The following is an 18,008-nucleotide window of genomic DNA, read 5'->3' as shown; positions in this document are numbered from 1 at the left end:
TGTCCTGTCTTCATACAGCACTGTTGAACATTGGGTTTCCTGAAGGATGAAGAATACTTATTTCATATACATGCTTTATTACGTTTTGAATCCATCATTTCAATTCGGGAAGAAGCCTGTCATGTGAGCACCAGTACAGACAGATACTCTCTGAGGGTAACAGCAAAGGTCTACACTTTATCGACATTTGAACTGCAGCACATATTATGGAGTCATTCAATCTCCAAGGGCGATTCTTGTCTAATTAAATTTATTGGGACCTTAGTTGTAATTTTGACAGTACACTCCTTATCTCCAGAGATGCCACCAAGATAATCACCATGGAGAACAGGCCTTACAGAACCCTGTCCTCTGGGGGGAAAATCCTAAAAGAACAACTTGAGGTCATATCTCCAAAATGGAAAAGTCCAGTCTGGGCAGAAGTAGAATATGTAAAAGCTTTCTTGTTTAAGTCATGACCTTCAAAGTAGGAAAATCTGTTTAAGCTTTGTCTTTGCAGATGACATCTGATCTGATTTCCAGAAGATAATAAATGCTAATTTCAAAGTAAGTCACTTAGAACTTATTTCTAATGCAGACAAGGTTTGTCACATAGTTTGTCGTATGGTTTCAGAGAGGCAAGTTGACAGAATCTGTGTTAGTGTGAGAGTAGGGTAAGAGAAAACATTCGTGGGACTAGTCTGTTTATCTCAAAGTACTGCTCATGGAACAGTCATCAAAATAACCAATAAACTGGGCCATAAAAGAAGTTGCAATACATTTCAAAGGACTTCATAATATAGAATATATATACATATATAATAAAAATGTAATTCAACTAGAAATTGATAACAAAAATATAATTTTCCAGTTATTTACAAATTAAACAGCCCAAGTCTAAATTATTCATAAACCTTTGGAAAAATAAATTTTCAATAGAAAGATAATGATACATGTGTATATAAAAGATATATTAAAGATATCTATGAACTATATATTTAAAAACTATAAAAAGTAGATGTAGCTCCAGGAATGGTTAGAGGGAAATGGATAGCTTTAACTGTAAGCATTAGAAAAAATGTTATAAGAAATGGCCTAAACCTCGATGTTAAGGAGCTAGCAAAGAAAAAGCAAAACTAGCACAGAGAACATTGTACATTGGAAATAGTAAATAGAAGACAGAAATCACTGAAATAGAAATTAATTTAAAAAATAGAGAAAATATGTGAATCCAGGAATTGGTTTTTTGACAGTTTAATAAAATTGATAAGATCTTAGCAAAAATGATTAGGAAAAATAAGAGAAAAAAATTATCATAATCAAGAATGAAGAGAGGGTCATCACTGCAGAGTCTACAGAACTTAAAAAGATAATAAAAGGATACAATAATTTATGACAGTATACTTGACAACTAAAAGAAAATGGACCACTGTTATGAAAAACACAACTTTCTACATAAACACACTAAGGAAAGTAATTAAAAACTGGAATAATCTAACATTCAAGAAAATTAATTCTTTAAAATTCTTTCCTTCCCAAAACAAAATTCCATCTCCATATAGCTTTATCAATGAATTCTACATAAAAATTAATCAAGAAATAGTACCAATCCTACATACATACTTTTAGAGATGCGAGGAAATTATTATACTTCCCAGCTCATCTCCTCGCTGCATATGCACCCAGAGTGATCCTTATACCAGAATGAAACAAGGGCCTCACAAGAGAAATAATCAGACCAAGATCTCATATTATCCCAGACACAAAATTGTGGACACAATATTTAGTTTGATTCTTTTAAATGTTTTATTTTTGATTTTTTTCTTGCTGTTACAATTTATGAAGCAGATCTGGTGCAGTGTTGGGTCTGGGTCTAAATTATGTCCCACTGCTGATGCAGGATCATCCTAGTATTTAACTCCCTGCACTGGCCCTGTGAACAATGAGGTCTTCCAGCTGCTGAGAATAGGCATTCTTCCTGGCCCAGTCTGAGCACCAAGCACTCCTCTCTCTAACCTGTGTGGGTAGATCTTTTCCCATCCTCATGTAGTTTCCTGAAGACTATGAATAATTGAGGGGGATCTCTCCAGATCTCCAACATTGCCTCCCTCAATGTCTCTGAATCTCTCTTTCTCTGTCCCTCAGGTCTATGATCCACAGTGTTCCAAATCTAGCTGCCTTGTTGCCTTGGTCTCCTCAGACCCTCAGCTTCGTCTCCTCAACTCTGAGAGTCTACCAGGATCTTTTGAGGGATCCTTCTCTGTACCACAACATGGAAAGTTTTCAAAGGTAATAAATCAGAAAAATCTTAGAGCTTCATGTGTTCATTTCTCATCACTCAGTGATCACTGTCAATCACTTTTGACATCTAGTGTCTTGAAAATAATTATTTCATATTCTGTTTCTTTGTTTGCCTGGTTTTACAAAAACCTGTACATGAATATTTATATCAGTTTTATCCATAATCTCAAATAGCTGGAAACAATCAAAATATCTCTTAATGGAGAAAAGGATAAATGTCATACAGTTTGGAATAATACGCAGCAATAAAATGAACTATTAACAAATGCAATATGTACAAATCTCAAATGCATGATACCAGGACCAAGAAGTCAAATTTAAAAGACTAGATATTGGACATGATCCTATGTATAGAAGACATAAAAAATTGCACCCAAAACTGTTAGCACAAATAAACAAATTCAATAAATTTGCAGGATACAAAATATACATACAAAAATCAGCTGCATTTACATATACTAACAATGAACTATCTAAAAAAATTATTTTAATTTTGAAAATCATCCCATTTATGATGGCATCAAAAAGAATAAGTTACTTAGGTATTCATGAGAGGTAATGGATATGTATATTAGCTTGATTGTAGTCTCCATTTTACAGCATATATGTATATAAAGTCACGACATTGTATACATTAAATATAGAAAATTTTGAATTCTCAATTATACCTCTATAAAACTGGGAGAGAAAAAAAAAAAAAGACTAACATACTGTATGATTCAATTTATAGGACATTCTGGAAAAGACAAAACTATAGGAATAGAAATGGATCAGTGTTTTCCAAGACCTGGAGGTGAAGGGAAGAGGTGATACAAAGGGGCATGGGGAAATACTTTTGGTGATAAAACATTCTGCATATTAGTTGATATGGTGGCTATGTAACTATATGTATTTGTCAGTCCTTGTATAACTTTGACTAAAGAAGGATGAATGATGTACTGTAAAGATTATATCTTATGTAAAAATGGAAAACGAAAAGAATTTCTACATTAAAATGTCAGACAATTGGAAAATGTATTAGAAGACAAGATTCCATTTACAGTAGTACCAAAAGAACTCAAAAATACTAAATCTACAAAGAAACATACCAGATCTACATGAATATAAAAGACGTACCCTGGTTTATGGATAAGAACTCTCAATTCTCTAAGATATAAACTCTTTCTAAATCAAGTCTTATTGAAAATACGAACTAAACTTCATTTTTACTAGACTAGCTTATTGAAGTTTAATTATGAAACATAAATATGCAAGAATAGACAGTTCTGATAAGGAATAGTAATGAAGGAGTCCTAGGCTTATGAGGTATCAAAGCATATTTTAAATCAAATGTAATCACATCACATGTTTGAAAGTCACATGAGTAAAGAAGAGATTGCTGTAAGTTAATAGAGGCCTGATTTTTATCCAAACACATACCACATTTTAGAATACAAAGTTGGGATATCAAGTCATGAGGAAAAATACTTGTGCACCTATAAAAATGACCTTGAATGATTCCTGAAAAATAATTAAAATTTAATCCCTACTTACATGGTGCAAAAATCTAAACATAAAATATAAAACAACAAAAAAACTTTAAAAATTAAACGTTGAAAAAATGTGGGATGTTTTGATAACATTGAAACAAGGAAATTCTTCCTAAACAAGGCATAAAAGCAAGAAAATATGAATAGATTTAATTATAGAAATGTAAAAATATTTCCACATGGCCAAAAATACTTTGCACAGTATAGAAACAACAAAATCAAATAACAAGCTAGAAAATTAACTCCACATACATGGAAAAGGAGATTATTTCCTTAGTATATAAATAAATTCTAAAAATTGATATGAAAAAATCAGCAATCAAATAAAACACATAAATTATTAATAGGCAGTTCATATGAATACAAATCATTTTAAACATTTGAACAGATACCCAAATTCAATTCTACTTATTTGCAATTAAAGTATACAAATGAAAAACAATTTCCTTAAACAGACTGTTATATACCCAAAATGTTTATCAAGCACTGGTTTTTGAGAATTCAGGCAAACAGATATTTTCCAGAATGAAGAAGGTAGTGAGTTTGGTACAAGCTCATGAATGGCATTTTATCAAAAACTATGCACATCAACATGATAAATACATAAACCAACTGACTCAACAATTCCACCACTGGGAAAACATACTTAGAAAATCACAAAAATACTTCATTGAAGAACTGTTTGTCATAGAGAAAGACTGAGGAAAGCATGAAGAGGACTGGATGCATCAGTGTCAGTGTATCTTCATAAAGAAGTTAAGCAGTATGAGGAGACTGAGAATGACTTAGATCTATAGACTGGTATATGAAGATGTTCAGGAAATGGGAGATACTGCTTTGGGATGATTAAAAGATTTATTCTACATAGTCCCTTTTGTATCAATTCTATTTTAATATTTATTATTATTCATTATTTACAGCTTCCTATTTAAAAAAGTAAACTATTCTACTAAAAATAGCATATGTAAAGCAAATGAAATTGAATAAAGAGGATAGTCTATATACAGTATTAAATATTTTAACTAATATAAGTAGAATGAAGATAAAAGACAAGAATCTGACTAACAACAAAAATAAGAATAAGAAAGTAATAAAAGTAAACACAGAAATAAAGTAAAAAATAGTGTACTTCTATAAAATTCATAGCATAATATTTACTGACTCTCAACTGTAAATGCATTCCACCCTTCCAGATACAGGGTTAAACCAGACACTATGGAGTTTACATTTTAGCAGGGAAACTGTTATCAAAAGCACAAATATATAGTTCATTCTTTAATTAGAATTATCATAAATCTCTTGAAAAGAGGACATTTTACATCAGATTTATGAAGACTGTTACATTCCAAGGAGATTGGCCCTAATGCTAAATTTATTGCTTCATCATTTACTAGTTCATATGACATGTTTTTCTCCAGAGCTTCTTCATAGCACTAGTCATCTCAGAATTTCTTAGACTGTAGATAAATGGGTTCAGCATGGGGCTTATGACTGCATAAAACACACTCAATGATTTGTCAATAGGGAAGGTCTTAGCAGGTCTTGCATACGTGAAAATACAGGGAAAAAAGAAGCAGACAACCACAGTGATGTGGGAAACACTGGTCTGGAGGGCTTTCCGCCTCCCTTCCTGATTCAGATTCTTTAGAGAGCGCAAGATGACTACATAAGAGATGAGTAAGAGCAGGAAAAAAATACTGCACATCAGTCCTCCATTGACCACCACTAAGATGCCAGTGACATAGGTGTCAGTACAGACAAGTTTCAACAAGGGGAACATATCACACATAAAGTGATCAATGACATTGGGGCCACAGAATGGGAGCCCATAAATAGTGCTAACTTGTATAGTTGAGTGCAGAAAACCTCCAGCCCAGGACACCACCAGCAGCACAACACATACCCTTTGCCTCATGATAACCAAATAATGCAAAGGCTTACAGATGGCCACATAGCGGTCATAGGCCATCACCAACAGAAGAACAATCTCTGACCCACCAAAAAAGTGCTCAGTAAAAAGCTGAGTCATGCAAGATTCAAAGGATATGGTGTTTTCCCCAAAGAATAAGTCTGAAATCAATCTGGGGGAAATAGAAGAGGAATAAATTAAATCTATAAAAGATAAGCTGGCAAGAAAAAAGTACATTGGTGAGTTGAGGGTCTTACTGACAGTAATCGTCACGACAATGAGCAGGTTGCCCATCACGGTCAAAATGTAGGAGAGCAAGAACATAACAAAAAGGACCTTCTGCTCCTTTGGATTCTGTGTGAGGCCCAGGAGGACGAAATAAGTTACATTGTTCCTTGGTTCCATCTAGTCTGTACAGCAGCTGACTCACATATTAGAAGCAGTTTACCTACAAAATAAGGGGGAAAATATTTACATGCATTATAAGTATAATCTTTCATTTATCCATTCAATTAAAACAATGTGTATGAAGTATCTGTTTGTATCCAGTGGATCATAGACATTGTGAATACCAAGTTGAATAAGGCATAGTTCCTTATGCTCAGTGATATGAAACAAAATAAGAGATCAGATCCATGTAATAAGTGCCATTATATATCAGGATATTCACACAACACTAAGGTCACAGTGTAGGAATATATCAATCAGACTGAAATCAAAGGTTTCCCAGTGAAATCAATGCTTTAACTGGGTTTTAAAGGAAAAAAATGAAAGAACAAAAGAAGATGGGAAGGGAATCCCCTAAAATGGTACACCATTTATAATGTCACAAAAGTGTAATACTTGAAACGCATTTAAGCTAAATTACACATTCAGTGTGAGTAGATCAAACTATAAATAGAAGATCACTGTCCTGAATTGCCTCAAACCACACTGAAAATTCTTAGGGTCTTTAAATGGATATTCCTCCTTTTCCTGACCATTAAATGCTGCAGCACTTTAATTTTGTGTCCCAGCCTTCTGTCTTTCCACTTATTTTTAACCTTGTATAGGCAGCATCTCCAGTTTTGGACATCTACAATTGGATATCAATTTAGCGTATATAAAAATAAATTTTAAATTTTCCATAATAAAAAGGAGTTCCCGTCTCATTAAATTGCTTAGACAGAAAACCTCCCAGTGTTCTTCACTATTGTTCTCATGTTATTGATTCTTTTAACACATCCTGTTGTCTCTATTTTCAAATTATATTACAAATTTGATCATTCCCTACTCCCTCATTTCCTTACTGGCCCACCGCAATAGCCTTCTGCCATGTCTTTCCACTTTTATTCTGCCTCCAAAAATTTATTTTCTTGAATCAGCCCTTGTGATCCTCTGTAAGTCTTGCTCTGACTATATCACTACATGTCTTGAAACTCCTATAGCGGATTCCAGTCAAGCCCTCACAATTTAATATGTCACATTTAAACTTATAATAACAGGAGCTATAAACCCCACTTTGTAGTTGAAGAAACTAAGGCTTGGAACATCCAATTAATTTTCCAAGGCCTCACATTTTTAAGTGATAAAACTAGAATTGAATCTAAGTTTGACTTATGTAAAAGCAACTTAATTTCTTACATAATGAAGACAATCACACAATTCTGAAGCCTGGTTCCCAATACTTACTGTTAGACGTACCCTGTGGAGGCTTGTTCACTATCTGAAGGAAGGCTTTTTAAGTTATGCACAAAGACTTGGAAATCTTCCTTCATCCAGTCTGAAAACAGAGGACATAGGCTGCATTGTTACTTGAGGATATATTTTATTTCACTCAACTGTCTGTCCATTTTCTCCGAGGAGTTTTCAGAAGATTATTTTTTTTAGATTATTATTTTTCAGAAGATTGATTATTCAGAAGATCATTTTTATTTGCACTATGAATTATATAAAAAATATCCCTCAGTGTGTGGGCACACACACACATGCACACACATAATTTATCATGTTGGAAATTTATCAAAACAAAAAACTAGCGAATCCTATGTTTACATAGGAAAATAGCAACCAGTCATTGCACAAGAAAATGTGTCTCTAGTAACCTTACCCTCCTAACTTCAAAATTTAAAAATACCATTCAGTTGTTTAGTCCTTCTCACTGCGTCATGTTGTAGAGCCAGGCTAGATGGTTGGTTTTGAGAGACATCCTTCTGCTTTTCTTTTTCTAATGCAATACTTTAATTCTAACAAAGGACCTCCTAAAATTTTATATGTTCTTAAAAAGATAGCATCTCTTTCCTGATATTGGCAAAGATCACTGGGCATTTTATCCCTTCTAACTTCATTTATCATTGACTCTTAGAATTGGAATGTGTCCAAAACTGATCCTCATTTAATTAAATTCACTGGAGTTTTCCACAAAGTTTTAAAAGTATATCTCTATGTAAAGATGCTATTAGGTCAAATCATATAACGAGGGCAGGAAAGTCTAATATGGAGAAAAAAATAACTTTAGAAATATTATGAGGTTAATGCTAGTGAAAAATACAATACCTGCCCAGTCATTTTGTTCCAGTTAGATTAATTAATCATGTATTTTCCAACCTGTCACAGTAAGTTTTTCTTTTCTTTTATTTAATATCAAATTTATTCTGCCTTGAAGTTTGGTTAGATGTATAAAATATTATCACCAGTATAGATATAATAGCTAATTATTTATCCATATTTTATAATTTAGAGTACCCATTTAATGCCAGAAACTGTACTGTGAGTGAAAACACAGCCATTAATAAAACAGGAGAGGAAATCATGTAAAAGTTCCTTCCTGCATGGATCTCAGATTCCCATATTAGAGTCAAACAATAAAAGAGAAAATTTAATAAAGTAATGATAGTCTTATGTGCTGCTTGTAAGACAATAGGGCACTGTGACAGAAATAAGAGGGAGAATTCTACTATGGATAATGTAATCAGAGAAGGCATTACTTAAAAGGTGACGATTAAACTGAGATCCAAAGGATAGGAAGGGGCTACCACTGGAAGCACTGTTACAGACAGTAAAGTTAAGGAAAGTTTAATTAAGTAAAATTATATCATTTAGAAGATGATATGATTTATATGTAGAAAACTCAAAACATGCCAAAGGAAAATTTTTGCAGTACGTTTTGCAGTATGTTTTTTAAAAAGTAGTGAGAGTGTGCACTCTAGTCTTGCTCATGAATTTAATGGAAAAGCTTTAAATCTTCCAATGTTGAATCTGATGTGAGCTGTGGAACGGTCATAAATGGCCTCTATTATGTTGAGGTACAGCCCTTCTATTAGGTTTTTTTTTTTTTATCATGAATGAATGTTGAATTTCTATACTATAAATGAACAAACCAGACTAAGAAATTAAGAAAACAATTCCATTTACAGTGGCCTCAAAAAGAATAAAACACTTAAGAATAAATCTAATCAAGTAGGCAAAAGTCTTGTACTCTGAAAACTGCAAAAGATTGCTAAAAGATATTACAGAAGACACACATAAATGAAAAACATTCACGAGTTGGAAAATTTAGCATTACTGAGATGTCAATACAACCTAAAGTGATATACAGATTCAGTGTGATCCATATAAAAATCCCAAAAATGTTTTTTGCAGAAACAGAAAAAAAAAATCCATCTTAAAATCCATATGAAATTGCAGGGGATCCAAACCAAATAGTCAAAACAATCTTGAAAAAGTGAATGAATTTGGGGATTTCCTATTCCTGATACCAAAACATCCTACAGAACTATGATAATCGTGGCAGTGTGGAACTGGCATAAAGACAGACATACTGGAGGGAGCGGCCAACAGGCAGAGTAGGAAGACCCTGAGCTCACTTCCTCCCATGGGGGCACCCGAATTACAACTATTTTCAGAGCAGCTACTAATGAGAACATTCTGAAGGCTAGCAAAATTTTTCTTTACAATGAAAGACATAAATAAGGAACTACAACAAATAGGTAGAAAGATTGGAGACAGTGCAGTCAAGACCCTTACCCCCAGGCAAATTTGGCTTTGAAGGCCAGCGAGGTCGACCTTTGGGATAGCCAATAGAAGGCTGTGGGAAGTAGAGACTACAAACAAAAAGTGCACTTCCAAAAATCACATACACTGCAACACCCAGGGCAGAAACAGTCATTTGAAAGGAGCTTGAGTCAGACCCACTTGCCTCCTGGAGAGGTAGGAAGAAATTGGGACTCACGTTAGGGACAAAGACACTGGCAGGAGCCATTTTGGGGAGCTATCTCATGACAAGGGCACTGGTGCTGGCACACTCCATTTGGGAACATTCCCTCTAGCTTTTTAGTGGTAGGACCCAGCCCAACCCACCAGCTAGAGTGCACCAGACCTAAGAAGCCTCAGACCAAGCAGCAAGGTGGGTGGGGACATAACCCTACCACCAGCAGGCTGGTTACTGTAGGGAGCCCTGAGGCCCCAGTCACCTTGGAACCATTCTCACCCACTAGGGGATGGGCACCAGACCCAGGATCCCTTGTCCTCCCCCGCCCCTGCCAACGCATATGCAGGCCAACAGCAGATTCTGAACCTCTAGACTCTGCCGCCAGAGACCCCAGGACCTGGCTTCACCCACCAATGGGAGGGCACAAGCCCCAGGATCCACTGGGCAATGGCCTAGAACACCAGTTGGTGGACATCAGCCCTGGAAACACCAGTGCCCTTCAGGTAGCCAGGTCAGGACTCAGACACACTCACCAAGCAGAAGGCGCCAGCCTCAGGACACCCTGTGGGCGTGTCCTGAGGCCCACCAACCAACAATCCAACACCAGCTCTGGACCCCTAGACCCCACAGCCAGAGACATCTAGACATAGCTTCACTACCAGTGTACTGGCACTATCCCCAGTGCCCAGCCTCACCCACAAGGGGCCAGGGACCAACCCTGATACCCAACAGGCCCCAGCCTCATGTCAGGCATGAACTTTCACTTATTTTGTTTTATTGAAGTATAGTTGACTTACAACATTGTGTTAGTTTCTGGTGTACAGCATAGTGATTCAGTTATACAGAGATATGTATATATTATTTTTCATATTTTTTCATTATAGGTTATAGATTATAGTTTCATTTATTTTTTAAACACTTTTTTATAGAGTTATAGTCATTCTACAATGCTGTGTCAAATTCCAGTGTAGAGCACAATTTTTCAGTTATACATGTACATACATGCATTGTCACATTCTATTTCACTGTGAGCCACCTATAGCTTCATTTATTTTTAAGTGAAAGAAATAAAAAATACTCTAGATCTTCTATTCAGAAAAGAAATGAATAGAGTGAATTAAGCACTTCCAAATTATGAGAATTGGAGGAGATCACTCATGGATACTGGAGTAGATATGGTTGGGATCAAGGATTCACCACTTATGCTGGGATGTAGGGATGTAGAAACTGGATTCAGGATGAATCTCTGCATGGACTTCTCAAAGTCCATGCTGCCCCAAATTGGACAAACATAATTTTCTTTAAACATTTTAAAGTATTTTCCACACATTTAAATATTTACCCACAGAGGGTATATACATTTTCAGATAAGATGAAGCGGAAATACACATTCTTCTTGACATAAGGATAAATAAATTTTTCTAGCACATGCATTGAATAATTATTGTTTCCCACTACCCTGCAATACCACTATTTTCATATATAAAAATCTATGTATTTACTATCCTATTCCTTAGGTTTCTATTTTGTTCAGTAAGTGTATGTATTAGAGATCAGCAGAGAATCACAATTGGGGACTGTAACCTTAGCAAGCCATATGCCAGTTCTGCAGCGCAAAGAAATAAGAATGTTTTTATGGAGAGGAAAAGAAAGTTGAGAGGGTTATAGTAACCTTCATCTCCTCAACTCAGGAGTCTCCCAAGATCTTTGGAGGTATCCCTCTGTGTACTGCATCATGGAAACTTTTTCAAGGTATTAAAGTGGAAAAATTGTGGCACTCAAATTTTTGTTTTCCACTGCACATTGGTCATTGTCAATTGTTCCTGACATCTAATATCTTTAAAATAATTGTTTCATATTATTTTCAGGTTTGTTTGTTTGTTTGTATAAAAACCTATACATGACTATTTATGGCAGTTTTTACCAATAAATTCAAATAACTGGAAACAATCAAAATATATCTTAATGAATAAATGAATAAACAGTGATACATCCATAAAACTAAATACTATTCAGCAGTCAAATGAATGACTATTGATAAACACAGTAATAAGCATAAATCTCAAATGCATGATACTACTAATATCAAGAAGCCAGATTGAAAAGATTAGATACTGGACATGATCTTACATAAAGAAGACATAATAAATTACACCAAAAATGTTAGAACTAATAAACAAATTCAGCCAAGTTATAAGATACAAAAACATTTCCTTCACTGTGGTAATCATTTCACAGTGTATATGCATATAAAATCATCACATCATACACCTGAAATATATAGAACTTTAAGTTGTTAACTATACCTCAATAAAGCTGAGAGAACAATATTACATACTATATGATTCAATTTATATAACATTCTGGAAAAAGACAAAACTCTAGAATTGGAAATGGATCCGTGTTTTCCAGGACTTGGAAATGAAGGCAGAAGGAGATTACAAAGGGTCATGGGGAAATACTTTTGGTAATGAAACATTCTGCATATTGATTGTGATAATGATTGCACAACTTATGTATTTATCAAAACTTGTAGAACTTAGATTGAAAAGGATGAATGGTATACTGTGAAAATTGTGTCTTATTTTAAAATTTTTTAAAATGTCCAACATTGAAGGACAGATACTTAGAAAATGTAATAGAAGATAAGATCCTATTAAAATAGCAGCATAAAAAATTCAGAAAGACTAAACTATTTATACTGGAAACAGACTAGATATTATTACCATAAAAGAGGACTTAAGACCTACCAGTTTGTGAATAAGAATTCTCTAAAGATGCAAATTCTTCCTCAATCAAATCTTATTTAAAATACGACTAACTAAACATAGTTTTTACCAGACTAGCTTGTTGAAACTTAACTTCAAAGCATAAATATATAAGAATAGTAGTAATCCTGATAAGGAATAGTAATGAAGGAATCCTAGACCGATAAGGTATCAAAGTGTATTTTAAATCAAATGTAATTACATCCTGTGTTACATGGAACATGAACAAAGAAATCAGTGGAAGATAGGAGGCTTGAATTGGAGTAATGCATACCAAATTTTAGAATGCATAGTTGGGATAGCAAAAACATGGGGAAAAATAATCATGAATTGATAGGAATGTCAATCCAGAAAAATAATTAAAATGTAATATATACTTATTTACAAAAAAATTAAGTGTAGCTTTTTAAAAAACTTGAATATAAAATAACAAAAAGACTTAAGAATTAAATGTGAAAAATTGTGGAAGAATATTTTGGTAACATTTGAATAGGAAAATTCTAAGCAAGACATAGAAGCTATCAAATATGGATATATTTGATTATGTAAAAGTTAAAATATTTTGACATGGCCAAAAATATTCTGCACAGTATAAAAACAAGAAAAATTAATCACAAGCTGGAAAAGTAATAATTCTACCTACATAGTAAATTGGATAATTTCTTTATTATTATAATTAAATTATCAAAATGAATATGAAAAAGATCAGCAATCAAATAAAACACATAAAATCTATTAATAGGCAATTCATGAAAGAGGAAAATACAAGTAATTTAAAACACTTAAATAAATGCTCAAATTCAATTATATTCATTTGTAATTAAAGTATACAAATGAAACACAATTTCTTTCATCAGACTGTCAAACACCACAAATGTTTATCAAGCACTGGTTGTTCAGAATGTCATAAAAAGGTATTCTCTAGAATTAGGAAAGTAGTGAATTTGGTACAAACTCATGGATGGCATTTTGTCAATAACTATGAACACCAACATTTTAAATACATAAACCAATTGACTCACAATTCCACCGATAGAAATTCAAACTTAGAAAATTTCAAAAAGACATCATTGCAGAATTATTTGTCATAAAAGACTGCGGAAAAGATGAAGAGGACTGGATTCATCGGTGTTAGTGATCTTTATAAAGAAGTTAAGCAGTTTGAGGAAACAGAATGAGTTAGATCTATAGACTGGTATATGAAGACATTCGGGAGGCTGAGTAGTAAATAGCAAAATTTATACACAGAGACATTGTAAACACATATGAGAAAATATACTTATTTTTGCAAATATTATTATTGGAAGAATCTTAGAGGATAGTGACTGCATCTGGAAAAACTGGAAGACTATTTTGGGATGGGTAGGAGGTTTATTCCAAGTTATTCCATTTTGCACAGATTCTATTTTTAATATGTATTATTATTGTTATCTATTACCTTTCAATTTTTAATTTAAAAATGAGATATTACACTAAAATTTTATATTGAATAAAAAGAATAATCTGTATAACATTAAACATTCTAAATTTAAAATAAAAAGAATGAAGATAAAAGACAAGAATCTGAGTAACATAAAACTAAGAATGAGAAAGAATTAAAAATAAATACAGCAATTAAGTAAAAATTAATGAAACTCTATAAAATTGCACTGACTACTTTATTACATATTATTTACTGACTCCCTACTGTAAATGCATTCCAAACTTCTAGGTGCACTGGTAAACCAGACATTACAGAGTTTATATTTTAGCAGGAAAGCTAGTATTAATAGCAGAAGGATACAGTTCATTTTGAATTACAATTATCACAATATCTTCAGAGAAAAGGAAAGTTTGCATCAGATTTATGAAGACTTTCATATTCCAAGGAGATTGGTCCTAGGGCTAAATTACTTCTTTCATGATGGATAATGCACTTATTTATTACTTAATCTCACTTTTTTCTCCAGAGCTTCTTCATAGCACTAGTCATCTCAGAATTTCTTAGACTGTAGATAAATGGGTTCAGCATGGTGCTTATGACTGTACAAAACACACTCAATGATTTGTCAATAGAGAAGGTCTTAGCAGGTCTTGCATACATGAAAATACAAGGGACAAAGAAGCAGAGAACCACAGTGATGTGGGAAACACAGGTCTGGAGGGCTTTCTGCCTCCCTTCCTGACTCAGGTTCTTTAGAGAGCGCAAGATGACTACATAAGAGATGAGTAAGAGCAGGAAAAAAATACTGCACATCAGTCCTCCATTGACCACCACTAAGATGCCAGTGACATAGGTGTCAGTACAGACAAGTTTCAACAAGGGGAACATATCACACATAAAGTGATCAACGACATTGGGGCCACAGAATGGGAGCCCATAACTAGTGCCAAGTTGAATTACTGAGTGCAGAAAACCTCCAGCCCAGGACACCACCAGCAGCACAACACACACTCTTTGCCTCATGATAACCAAGTAATGCAAAGGCTTACAGATGGCCACATAGCGGTCATAGGCCATCACCAACAGAAGAACAATCTCTGACCCACCAAAAAAGTGCTCAGTAAAAAGCTGAGTCATGCAAGATTCAAAGGATATGGTGTTTTCCCCAAAGAATAAGTCTGAAATCAATCTGGGGGAAATAGAAGAGGAATAAATTAAATCTATAAAAGTTAAGCTAGCAAGAAAAAAGTACATTGGTGAGTTGAGGGTCTTACTGACAGTAATCGTCACGACAATGAGCAGGTTGCCCATCACGGTCAAAATGTAGGAGAGCAAGAATATGACAAAAAGGACTTTCTGCTCCTTTGGATTCTGTGTGAGGCCCAAGAGTATGAAATAAGTTACATTGTTCCTTGGTTCCATCTAGTCTGTACAGCAGCTGACTCACATATTAGAAACAGTTTACCTACAAAACAAGGGGGAACATTTGAATGAATTATAAGTTTAATCTTTTTATCTATTCAATTAAAAGAATGTGTATGGAGTGTATGTTCATGTCCAATATGCCATTGACATTGTGAGTACCAAGTTGAATAAGGCATCGTTCCCTACCCTCAGTGATGTGATTCATGACAAGGGATCAAACAATTCGAGACCTAGGTAATAAGTACCATTAAAAGGATATTCACACAATGCTAAGAGTGTAGGAATATGTCAGTTAAACTGGAATCAGAGAAGGCTTCCTATCAGAAGCAATGATTTAGCTGCGTTTTGTTTTTTTTTTAAGTGAAAGAACAAGAAAAGATGGGAAAGGAATTTCATGAAAAGGTACACGACATAAAGTCACGAAAGTGTAATAGTTGAGACTCACTTAAGGTGATTTACATTATCAATGTGAGTAGATCAAACCATAAATAGACGTTCTCTGTCCTTAATTGTGTCAAACCTCAGTGATACATCTTTAGGGTCTCTAGGTGGGTATTTCTCTTTTCCTGAACAATAAATACTGCAGAAGTCCAATTTTCTTACTCATCTACTTCGTGACCATAGCGGGCAACCTGCTTATCATGGTGACCATCGTGGCCAGCCGGTCCCTGGGTTCCCCCATGTACTTTTTTCTGGCTTATTTATCATTTATAGATACTGTCTATTCTACTGCCATTGCTCCCAAAATGATCACCGACTTGCTTCATTAGAAAAAGACTATTTCCTTCCAGGCTTGTATGACTCAAGTCTTTATAGATCATCTGTTTGCTGGTGTTGAAGTCATTCTTCTGGTGGTGATGGCCTATGACTGACACGTAGCCATCTGTAAGCCTCTTCATTATTTGGTCATCATGAATCAGCGGGTATGTGTTCTCATGCTGCTGGTGGCCTGGATGGAGGCTTCCTGCACTCATTGGTTCAATTTCTCTTCATTCATCAGCTCCCCTTCTGTGGCCCCAATGTCATTGACAACCTCCTGTGTGACATGTACCCCTTATTGAAACTTGCTTGCACCAACACCCACCTCATCGGACTCTCCATGATGGCTAATGGAGGGGCAACCTGCACTGTTGTCTTCTTCATTCTCTTAGTTTCCTGTGGGGTCATATTACACTCCCTTAAGATGCATGGTGTGGGAGGAAGTCACAAAACCTTCTACACCTGTGCATTGCATATGACAGTGGTCATTTTATTCTTTGTTCCTTGTATCTTCTTGTATGCAAGGCCTAGTTCTACCCTTCCCAAGGATAAATTCATGACTGTGGTTTTAACTTTCTTAAATCCCATGTGGAACCCCTTAGTCTACACCCTGAGAAATGAAGAAATGAAGAAATGAAGAATGCTATGAGGAAACTTTGGAGTAAAAATGTGACCTTAGCAGGAAGAGGGCTGTACCCTTTATGTAGGACATGATGTTCATTCTATTACAGAATCAATAAATGCTTTCATTATCAATGATTGCACTTAAAAAATCATTTCCTTTGGGTTATGTAGACTACTTATTGCTGAAACAGCTATAAAATCAATCTTTAAGTGAAATGGTATATAGTCCTTAGAGACCAAATGAATTGCATAGGTTTAATCTCTTGTAATATAATCTCTTATATAAGTAATCATACCGTATTTTTTTTCTGGTTGTTGATATATTGCTCATTAAAAAAATAGACTTTATTCTTTTAGAGCAGTTTCAGGTTCATAACAGAATTGAGCAGAAAATATAGAGAGTTCACATATAGCCTTCTCCAGGCACACATATATACTCCCCTACCCTCAACATCCCTCATCAGTGTGGCATATTTGGTACAATCAATAATCATACTGTATTAAGATTCTTTAGTGACAAAAGTTTTTTGGTTTTACTTCAACTTCTTTTTCTGGAGCAATCACTGTCCTGGTACAGAAAAATATGACCTAATAGAACTTGTTCCATTTTTATCAAAGAGAATGAAATTTTAAAATTAAAAATTCTTATGGCTAAAAAATTTTAATCTAAAAATAAATGTCCTGGTCAAATTAAGTAATTTAAAATTACACAGCACATGATTACAGCTGAGGATAAATCCATAAGAAATAAACTTTGTTAAATTTATACTGTGATGGTAGCATATAGTTGATTTTGTGCATTCTGACACAGTTTAGGCTGAAAAATTAAATTATTCAACCCAGTTCTTTGCATCTGGATCAAATGGCCTCCACCAATTGTTGAAATACATACTTAAGTCATTCATATCACATATAGCTCCAGAGTCTGTCTACATTAAATTAAACTGTCTGAGTTCAGGATTTCCTATTTAAACGCAACAAATGTTTAACATTTGGGGTACACATGATCTTGTTGTACACAAGGAATGCCTTTCTCATTCTCTGTAAACTATATGTTCTTGACTTCAGTGATGAATTAAAGGTGACTTTCTGTTTACAATTG

The 18,008-nt window shown here is 34.4% G+C and overlaps 2 protein-coding genes and 1 pseudogene across 2 annotated transcripts; 1 reads left to right on the top strand and 2 right to left on the bottom strand.

Annotated features, from left to right (window-relative positions):
* Positions 1 to 5,199: 5,199 nt before the first annotated feature.
* LOC105103953 (olfactory receptor 4A47) lies at positions 5,200 to 6,123 on the bottom strand. Its single transcript, XM_010997623.3, has one exon. The coding sequence runs from the start codon at positions 6,121 to 6,123 to the stop codon at positions 5,200 to 5,202; it is 924 nt and encodes a 307-aa protein (XP_010995925.3).
* Positions 6,124 to 14,128: 8,005 nt separating this feature from the next.
* LOC105103951 (olfactory receptor 4A47) lies at positions 14,129 to 15,520 on the bottom strand. The gene is made up of 2 exons (XM_064491845.1): positions 14,613 to 15,520; positions 14,129 to 14,147 (listed from the first exon to the last, which is right to left on the bottom strand). Exons 1-2 carry the CDS (start codon positions 15,518 to 15,520, stop codon positions 14,129 to 14,131), a joined length of 927 nt encoding a protein of 308 aa, XP_064347915.1.
* A 381-nt stretch (positions 15,521 to 15,901) lies between these two features.
* On the top strand, positions 15,902 to 16,996 carry LOC105103955 (olfactory receptor 4A15-like; annotated as a pseudogene).
* Positions 16,997 to 18,008: the final 1,012 nt, after the last annotated feature.

Source organism: Camelus dromedarius, chromosome 12, assembly GCF_036321535.1.
Source record: "Camelus dromedarius isolate mCamDro1 chromosome 12, mCamDro1.pat, whole genome shotgun sequence".
NCBI classification, from domain to species: domain Eukaryota; kingdom Metazoa; phylum Chordata; class Mammalia; order Artiodactyla; family Camelidae; genus Camelus; species Camelus dromedarius.
Note: the sequence above shows the minus strand (reverse complement) of the source record. Positions and strands in the feature narration are given on the sequence as shown.